The sequence below is a fragment of the Helicoverpa zea genome, chromosome 5 (assembly GCF_022581195.2).
Source record: "Helicoverpa zea isolate HzStark_Cry1AcR chromosome 5, ilHelZeax1.1, whole genome shotgun sequence".
NCBI classification, from domain to species: domain Eukaryota; kingdom Metazoa; phylum Arthropoda; class Insecta; order Lepidoptera; family Noctuidae; genus Helicoverpa; species Helicoverpa zea.
This window is the reverse complement of record NC_061456.1, coordinates 13,323,373-13,333,879: the sequence shown is the minus strand read 5'-3', so window position 1 is coordinate 13,333,879 and position 10,507 is coordinate 13,323,373. Positions and strand designations below refer to the sequence as shown.

The following is a 10,507-nucleotide window of genomic DNA, read 5'->3' as shown; positions in this document are numbered from 1 at the left end:
CGCTGCCGCCCCGCAAAATTCGAGGCAGAGGCCTTGTACGTGTGATGAAGGTAGAAAACCCCCAAACCCGGATTCTTTTAATCGAATTCAAGCTAATTACTACCAAGTTTGATTCAAAACCCATTTTCTAAAATGACAATGTCCTGTCTGTTATAACAGTCACGATATGGGTACCCCTTACATACTTTTTTTTTCTTCACTCGCAGACATCAAAGCATTGGTTTTTACTGAATTAAAAACGTCCTAACTCATTTCGTATGCCTTACACATATACCAAGCTAAGGTATTTTGTATCTCTGTGACGTATTTGGCAAATGTGTTATAATACATATTAGTTTCGGAGAGGCTCACAATACGGACGCAATCGATGCACCGATTGGTTCCCGTTATGTAACATTTGCAAAACAATAGTGTTCTGGATTTGGGCTAGATTTTGTGGTTTAGTAGGTAACTATTGTTTAGGTTTTTTGCTGGATTACGACAAAACTGGAAATTTGTGTTAAGTTAAACTAACTTCCCCTCAAAGCTAGCCTTGACTTTTTTTAGTGATTTGAATTAGGATTTAAATTCAAATCGATTCAGCCTACACCAAGGCCAAGGCCCTATACTAGGGTGCCATATACCAAGAATTTCGGAGTGGAGCTAGCCATAGACAGATACGTATGTATAGCTGTCAAACTTATAACACCCCTTTGGGGGGATAGAAAGAAAAGAACACGGTTTGCGCAGATCCCAAATGAATTAAGATACATATTTAAATACCATGTATTGTATGCAACAATATCAATGCAAATATTATGATTATTATTTTCTACAGAACTGCAGCCATTGACCATAAACTTGTTCGTGCGTCATCTGATAGCATATTCAGTGAGCAAGCTGAGTATTGGCAGCGACTATCTCTGACGGCGATACGTTTGATGAACTTGTGTCGTATGTAACTGTTCAGCTCACGGATGTGACCTAATGCTGTTGCCATGTGCGTTACGAGGAAAATGCTCGTGTTACGTAATTGAATGCATTTTTATGCAGGTATATATGCCATCATAATCAGCCTTTTTAATTGTACTTTTGCGGGGCTGAGAAAAAGAATGAAGTTTAAAAGTGAGGCTAGCTTTATTCTTATTTCATTTAGATTTCAAAACATAGGGGTGATTAAGAAAATTAAGAGCTTTTCAAGAGTCAATGTTTCTATCTAAAGTAATTTAAATTTCCTTTATCAACGACAGTAGTAATGTCTAGCCACCAAAAAATACAGAAAGCCTGCCATGGGCGTAGCCAGCTTTGGGCTCAGGGTGGGGCAGCAGTCAATCTCCGATTTTTTGTATCTTGAGCCGTTAATCTCAAACTTGTTAATCTCTTAATTTGAGAGGTTTATATTTTCAGGTACAGAAAATAAACAATCTCACACAGGATAAAAGCCAAAATTAAGGGCATATAGTTTTTGAATACGCGAGCGAAGCGAGCGCGAAATTTTTATCGGACTTAAACCAAATATTACGTAAAATTTAGCCCAAACGTACTTAACTTTTTGTTTGTTGACAAATGCAAAAACAAGGGCATATACTTAGTTTCTGAATACGCGAGCGAAGCGAGCATGAAATTTTTATCGGCGTACTTAACTTTTTGTTTGTTGACAAATGCAAAAACAAGGGTATATATAAGTTGATAAGTTATTAACTCTATTGCTGACGCATAAGGCTTATAATTGTTTGTCCTTAGTGAATATTTCGGTATTATAATCTTGTCAACCGAACAAACATGTTTTGACTCGAAATACACATTTTGAACTAAAATTTAATTTTCACGTAAATAATTACGTAGGTAGACAGTCCTAAGCCTAAGCCTGTGTAAAGTATGAAGGGAAATCAGAAGGCTATTTCCATTTTTATTTTCTAATACTTACTAAACTAATGCTTATACTCAATACTAGATTGCGATTGACTATTCATTGAACTAATTAATATAAAAGAAGTAGGTTGTACCTACAGTCATAAGAATAGTATATTTTTTAATTAGAAAAAAGTTGTTAAATCGCAACCGCTCAATATATCAGAAAGATGCAAACAACCAACCTATCACTATATCTGAATGATCTATTTGAATGAGTGAGCCGCACACGAGTTTCGAGTTTAAACGAGCTACTGAGTTATACTGAGCTACTGATATAAAGATATGAAAGAGTGATTCATATCCCAGTGATTGAAAGATGCATATCTATCTTTTCTTTTCAATGACACATTTTGCCCATGTCTAATGCCTCGCGTCTCGCGGCTCTCGCTCGCTCGACCCGCATCCCGCTCAGGGGGGGGCAGCTGCCCCTCCCTGCCCGTACCTCGCTACGCCCATGAAGCCTGCCCTAATTCTTTAACCGAAAGTAAGTATGTGTATTTTCTTTTGACATCGAGTCCAACGGCCGTCTTAGAGTTTTCAAAAATAAGCAGTATATAGTCAATAAGTACACATTTATATAAGTCAATGGTTCTTAACCTTTTTGACATGAGGGACCACTTTAACTAAAGTTTGTCGTGCCGGGGACCACCTCATCGGTTTACCTAAATTAGCACTCATTTGTTTATTATTTATCAAAAAACATCTGAATTTTTGGGTCAGTTCTACTCAAAGCTAAACGCATGTCGGCAGTTGTGTAGGTAAGTAAATGCAAATAAAGAAAAACTTGCGTATGTAGTTTTTTATCGTACTTAAACCAAATATTACGTAAAATTTAGCCCAAACATACTTAACGTTTTGTTTGTTGACAAATGCAAAAAAAGGGCCATAATAGAGTTTCTGAATACGCGAGCGAAGCGAGCGCGAAATTTTATCGGACTTAAACCAAATATTACGTAAAATTTAGCCCAAACATACTTAACGTTTTGTTTGTTGACAAATGCAAAAATAAGGGCCATAATATAGTTTCTGAATACGCGAGCGAGGCGAGCGCGAAATTTTATCGGACTTTAACCAAATATTACGTAAAATTTAGGCCAAACGTACTTAACTTTTTGTTAGTTGACAAATGCCAAAATAAGGGCATACCGTTTCTGAATACGCGAGCGAAGCGAGCGCGAAATTTTAATTATTTTTTAAGACTCAAAACCAAAATTACGTAAAATGTAGCCCAAACATACATTTTCATGAATGGGGGGGACTAAGTACGACACACCCGATATACGTCCATGCCAAAACCCCCGCTCGCAATTATAAGTCGATAAAAATTAAGTTAGATAACGTATAGCAACTTCGCGAAGCCAAGCTTCGCGGACCACTTGGAATGCCTCCAGGGACCACCAGTGGTCCGCGGACCACCGGTTAAGAACCACTGATATAAGTAGTGAAGGTTTCAATGATGGATAGGCATAATGGCGGCGACCTCTGCCTGCGGAAGGAAGGACGGGGCTACTTCGATGGTGACAATGTCCGTTTGGGTGTGTGGCCCGAGAAGCAAGCCGTAGCGGAGAGATTAGTAGGTAAATGATTGAAGCGGTAAATAAGATCAGGGAAAGTAAAGAAGTAACGATATAAAATATCTCTGTTTGGATAAAAAATATGTGCGTGATTCATCAACATCAGGATGATTGGCGCAATTTTTGAGACGTTATGTAATAGGATGCGTAAGTAGGTACATCGGGGCAGCTTTTAGAGTTATTTCTGGAACCAACAGAGATACAATAAAATATAAATAAAAGATAGGACGTTGATCAAATATGCATTTAACAGATATGTGAACAGCATAAAATCTTAAAGCTTGTTGTACCAAAATCGCTTCCGCTTACGACTTATTTTCACGAACTTCCTCACATGTCGAAATACAGCGTTATACCAGTCCTACTTCTAACTAATTGCTGTATTTCCTACCCTCTCATTAGAGGCACGACAATGCGAATCTTATTAGTGGAAATTATTATTATCAAGGTCTTATATTTTCGTGTGAAGTTTTTAATTTTAAGGTCTGTGTTGGGCCAAAATCATGTTACATTTATTTGGTAATCGTTAAAGGTCCGGATATATTGATACATGCCATACTTTTAATGTAGTGAAGAAACTATTAAATTGTAATGCTTGTACCTATAGGAAAGATATAATGGCTAGTGATGTGTTTTTGGAACTGATGTTTTTAAAGTATTTTCCGGAAAACAAAGTAGCCGGAATATTTTCGTTTGTTTTATTATTCTCGACCTTATCGTGAAGGCGTTAATTTGTCTCCGTAATTAGGTAATATTTTATGGGGCAGGCTGTCATTTGAACACCTTTGGCAGTCGCTACGCTTAGTGAGCAGCCAGAAAGTCTGACATCCGGTCAAGGATGCCCTGCTGACTGGGTTCAGGAGGCCAGGTAGGCAGTTGCCTTTTATAATACACTGGTATAAGTACAGTATGGAAAAGGCTAGTCAGATGATCTCAAGCACGAAATAACACAAACCGAGTTGATTGACTGATAGAAGCTACTTCCAAATAAATTAGCATGTAATTTAATTTCCTATTTTTTTTGTTTACCTACTGCTACCTAAATAAATAGTAATTTAACGCACTGCGCGTTTCATTAGATCCTTCACGTCGTTTTATGATTACACGCTTTTTATGAAATGAGATTTCCTTTGGAGCTGGTTACTATGAATAAAATGTTAGGTAAAAAATGCAATGATTATACTTTAGGTACTTATTTTCTTGGGGCTGGGGACCCATTGCTTCTTTCCTTTTTCTGGATAGGCAATATTTACCTACCAGATTATAAGACAATGGAACATAGTTGGCATTCCTTAGGCATTCCTTGGCATTCCTTGGCATTCCTTATTTTATCCGTTGAATAAAATAAATGAATTAAAATCCAAATTATAATTTAGTCTATTTTTTACAAGAAACTGGGCTCATTTAGCAGGAATTTGCAATTAAAGCAGAAATTACACATCAATAAAACTAATGAAGACACACAAGTCATTTACATAAGCCCTTATACTTTCTGTTTACAAAATGTTTGAGGTGGTAATTGACTTCACAGTGGAATGGAAACTAAGGTCCTTTTCTCTAGGCCAGTAAATGCAGGTTTCTAGAAAATTTCTAGAGTGTCAGATCTTAATTGCGCCAAAGAATGCCTTAAGGTAAGCTAACAAGAAAACGTATTGAGGTCTTTTCAACATTGGCAGTAGCAAGCGAAATTGAGGTTCCTATATTTGCAAACAGATGAAATTAATATTATGAATTGTAGGGCTGTGAATGTATAGAAGTTCAGAAAGTAAATGTAAAGGCATGAATGTAGTTGATACACTTCTACAAAAAAATATAATATATGCTCTAAACTATGGTCATCAACATATAGGGTTTTCCCAAATTAACGCGTTTTTGTCAACAAGTTTACAACTTTATAGAAAGTCAAGTTTGTTGTCACGACGCGCTCAATCTTGACCTACGTCAAGATGTAAATAAGCTAATAATGGTGAGATATAAATAATGTAATACGCTTTCTAAGTATAATATTAAACCTATAACACAATTAATTAAATCCCCTCATCAATGAGTATCCACTGAAGTTGCATTCGTAAAGGAATTGCAGCTATTTTTAAGGCAGATCGAAATAAATTAACGGGTCTGACCTGTTTCTCTAGTTCAACCACAATACGGTCTGAAGACCAGGTGTTATCCTGTGCTATTTTAAGTATTGAGTTCTTTGGAAGATGCGTTGACAGGTAATTAAGAGATGATTCATAAGCTATTTTATTTTATGACGGACTTTGGGAAAATGTACCCATTATTACTCTGTCTAGGGGTTTCAATTCATAGAAGTGCGTTTAACTGTCACTAAAATGTGTGTGTGTTTTATGGTATAAATAACACTGTGATTGGTAGAGATCGTTTTGTCAAAAAAGTCTCTAAAAGTAAATAAATTAACATTAATCCTTTGACATCAAAATATAGCCAACTAACCTCCTTTAACCAGATTATCAGAAATGTTTTGAATAATTAATTAAGAGGCCTGGTTTATGACGATATTAACTGTTATACAGGTTCAACTTTTCTTCAAAATATAGGACACAAAACTGTCAATTAAAAATCCCAAAGTTAAGGTCATTGGCAGTACAATAGACGTGTGGCCGACCATCCGTGTAGTTAGGACGGCTGGTGGATATATAACGACGCGTAGGGCGAAGTAGTGTCAGTGTTGAGTCAACCACTTCCAGACATCATGGCTTGCAAAGTAAGTGGATAGATTTTTAAGTGGTTAAGTGAAAATATCAAACAACGTAACCCCTCAAAAATACCAAAAAAAAAACAAAATCCAATAATGTGGAATTTTTCAGGGTCAATTTGGTTTTTAAGTTTTATTTTAATTGGTGGCTTGTTGTGGGGTGAATAATGTGGTTAGTGAGTTTTGGGTAGATGGCTTAGGGCTTTAGATATTTCAGGTTTTCATTTTGGAGATTGAATTTTAAATAAGGAAGTTTTAAAGTAGTTTTCAAGTTTAGGTACTTGAGCAATTTTTAATACTTCAAGAATTTTGATAAACCCCTAAGGTTTTGAAGTGAATTTGGAATAGGGCTGTCTACAGATTAATTAATAGTGGTGTTTACTTTGTGATATCATAAAATGTTTTGATAATGGTGAATCAATTTAAATTGCCTTTTAGTCAATACATACTAATTTTAATCAAGAAAATATAAAGAGCCAATTAGTATAAGCCTTTAATTAGCTACATAGTTAGGAACACTAAGTATATACCACTATATCCGTGGGAAGAGCTATACAATAGATCGTGAGATATACAGACGTTTTGTACATTGTCGTAGGGACAAACGTATTATGTACTGTTTGGTAGGTAATGAGACGTAATGTATTGTATTTACTTTCAGTTGCATTGTTTTACAGTGATTTACTGTTTTGTTGAGTATCTAAGAGTGGTCGAATTATTCGGTAGTGAGTGGAGAAGTGTATGATGATAATATAGGCATCTTTAGTGATACACACAATCGAGTTATATTATTATGGAATTTGTTAAAAAGATAAGCAATTCAAACAACGCATTTCCCTTTCAAGGAATCGTAATTGTTTCACTAGGTACCTCGTTAATTTTTCACAAAAGTCTCAGTTAATAACGTTTAGATAATTTTGTTGCTTTTTCCACTAGCGGAACTTTCTCAGTTGACTTTGAATATCTTTACCCCTTACGCTTATTATTTCAAGTTTACTTAAATCGACCCTCATTTCCAGATCGCCCTCATCAGCGCCGCCATCCTGCTTCTCCTAGCACTAACCCACGCAGCTCCCGCCGAAGAAAAACCAGTGGACATCCTCAAAGAAGAAGCAGGGAAGGATGACATAGCCCCAGCCGATGACAAGGAAGATCTCAAAACCGCAGCCTCGCATTGGGGCGGTCACTGGGGAGGTTACGGCCATTACGGGGGCCATTACGGCGGTTACCCCCATTACGGTTACGGGTGGGGGTACCCTAGCTTCGGTTACGGGTACTGGCCCTACGGTGGGTACTACGGCCACGGTTACGGTGGGTACGGTGGCTACGGATGGTGGTAAATGATGATGATGAACGATGATAATGCCAGTATTAATTTATAAGTTTCGACGTTCGGATTCTGCGAGTAAATAATTTAGTTTTTTGTGAAGAGATTGGTAGGTTAGTTTCAGATGAAAATATAAAAATATGTAGTACATTTTATGTCTACTGATATAACCCACACGATTTTTTATACTACATTCTGATTTATTATAGTTTTTTGTTTTTGATGGAAAAAATATTTTGTAACCTACCATGTGATATCATGTGTGGGCAATCTCATTACTTGCCGGTAAAAATGTATAATATTTAATTAAGATAGATTTATGACGTTAAACATTTTGTGAATTTTATAGACATAAAAAATATAAAAGGATACCTATAAAGATACGGAGTCTGTAATACAGACTAAGTATCAATCAATTTTATACTTTATCTACTAATCCAAAAGATCACATTTAGCATAAAGCCAAAAAACTGATACTATCTGGACATTTCATTCATGTTTTTGGATATGTACATGTGTGCGTGACTTGTAGACCTACATATTTATATGTACATATATTCAGAAATATATACACACATAGTTTGTATACAGTTACTCTATTTGTGTATTCCTATGGTGTGTTATGGGATTATTCGTATGGTAACAGAATTGTTTTGGCATTTTACCGTTTTTTTTATATTGTTTGCAAATTATTGTATCGACCTACATGGAAGGAATTGTACTTAGATTGTGATATATTTTTAGAAATCAATCGGTGAATTGATATTGTGAGTTCATCGTATACTTTGTACTACAATATTTACTAATATTATAAATGCAAAAGTCTGTCTATCTGTATGTCTGACGGGCTTTTACTACACAACTATTGAAGCAATTTAAATTGAACTTGGCACAAAGATATTCTAGAGCCTGAGAAGGGCCATGGGCTATTTTCCTCCCAGGATGTATTCGGTTATTATCATTCGGAAAATTCAGTATTTATTGATTGGTTTTTGTATAAACTCTTTCACATGTTAATAAAATTCACGAATGTACATAAAAGTAAATGTAATAAGTGAATTGTACCACTGCCTTAAGTAAATTGTAACAATGTATAATGTAAAAATAGTGATAAAATATACAGTTTATTTATTAAATTATGATTGAATGAATTTATATTGTTTTCTTGTGAAGTTTAATATGTTATTTCATCCCTCGCTTCCAAGCAAGAAGGGGGTCCCCCTTCTTGCTTCTTTCTGCCTGTCTGTAATACCGTAGTTCTTAAATGGGCGAAATATTTTGATACAGTAATATTTTTACTGAAAGCTGGTTTTAAATTACTATGGCCAAAAATACATCTAGATTTTTTTACTATTTTAACTTTCAATTGTTCAAAGATCGGAAAAAAACGCTTACACATAAAACAAAGTTAGAAAATCATGTATCGCAAGCCTAAGTAGCAAGCCTGGGTATTGCCTACATCATATTCGTGATTTTCAGTATTATTGTTACTAGTTCATGATATCGATTTATGGGAGAAACCCATGGCATTGGTTTTTACCATAATTTGGAACGAAATTAGAATTCCGTTATTTGGTAAACAAGTTGGTATTTTCTTTTTAACAGCGCGATAGGGATAAAAATTCTGTCCTTAAATTTGAATTACAAAACAACCTGATAACGCTGATGTAACGCAAACACAATATAAATGTTATATTATTTGGACAGAATTAGATGTTTTCAAACTGAATTTTGAATTTTAGATTTTTGAAAGATAATTCTTTCCTCATTTCCAAAATATTGTAAAAAAATTCTAACTCTGCAATATGTTACGCATTGTAAGAGATCATAATATCCAACAATGTATAAAAGCCTAAGACGATAGTGAATAATGATAAATGAAATAGGACAAGCAGCATCATAAATATTTCAAAAAGAAATAAAAACACAAACGAACATGAGCTCGTTGAAATCTTTTCTATAGGAAAAGCATGATTCACATATTTTATAAAACGCCATCTAGCGTTAACAGTTAGAACTAGAAGCTTGCGCATGAACACGTTTGTGAGAAAATCCTCGAATTCGTTGTCTTGGAAGATATCTTGTAAGGCTTGCTCTTTAAGGTTGTATGTTTGTATTGTATGAGATATTCTAGTTGCAGAATAGAATAGATAGGGGGCGCTATCTATACTTTTATACTAATATTATAAAGCTGTAGAGTCTGCCTCAACTCTTTAATCTCAGGAATTACTGATCCAATTTGAAAAACATTTCAGGGCCAGACAGCCCTTTTATTGAGGAAGACTTTTTATCCTCTTATGAGAAGTAATTCCCTAAGGACGCACGTGGAGCCGCGTTAACCACATAAATTAAATTACTTATTTAATTAATGGTAGTGCATTTATTTATCTTTCAACATATCATTTATATTTTTAAATATTAGATTATAAAAAAAAATAAAAAAAAACATTTAAAAATATAAAAAAAATAGATGGCCACCGATATCGGGCACAGGGTCCAAGGTACCGATGGTTAGGGTCCCAGAGACAGAAACCTCCTCACAATACGCGCCGTATCAAGGAGTTCTGCCTTCTGAATCAATCCCTTGATCCAGCGGCCCAACGAGAGCCTCCTGAGGTGTTCGAGGCTCTTGGCTATTAGACCATTGGCCGTAATGACAATCGGCACAATAACAGCCGTGTCGACATCCCACATGGCGACAACCTCGTGCGCTAAGTCAAGATATTTTATTTGTTTCTCTTTCTCAGCTTTCACGAGACACGGCGACATCGACTATCATCGCGCGGCGCGCTAATTCGATCTATCACCACTATATCAGGCTTATTGGCTGCAATAGTCCTGTCAGTGATGATAGATCGATCCCAGTACAACGTGATATGGTCCTTTTCGAGAACTGGGTCGGGCGCATACCTGTAGTACGGTACCTCAAGATCTACAAGTTTGTATTGCAGAGCAAGCTGCTGGTGGATGATCTTGGCCACTTGGTTTTGCCTGTGC

At 35.8% G+C, this 10,507-nt stretch overlaps 1 protein-coding gene across 1 annotated transcript; it reads left to right on the top strand.

Annotated features, from left to right (window-relative positions):
* Window positions 1-6,161: 6,161 nt before the first annotated feature.
* LOC124630467 (glycine-rich protein 3-like) lies at window positions 6,162-8,676 on the top strand. The gene is made up of 2 exons (XM_047164388.1): window positions 6,162-6,192; window positions 7,203-8,676. Exons 1-2 carry the CDS (start codon window positions 6,181-6,183, stop codon window positions 7,521-7,523), a joined length of 333 nt encoding a protein of 110 aa, XP_047020344.1. The 5' UTR covers window positions 6,162-6,180; the 3' UTR covers window positions 7,524-8,676.
* The last annotated feature ends 1,831 nt before the right edge of the window (window positions 8,677-10,507 follow it).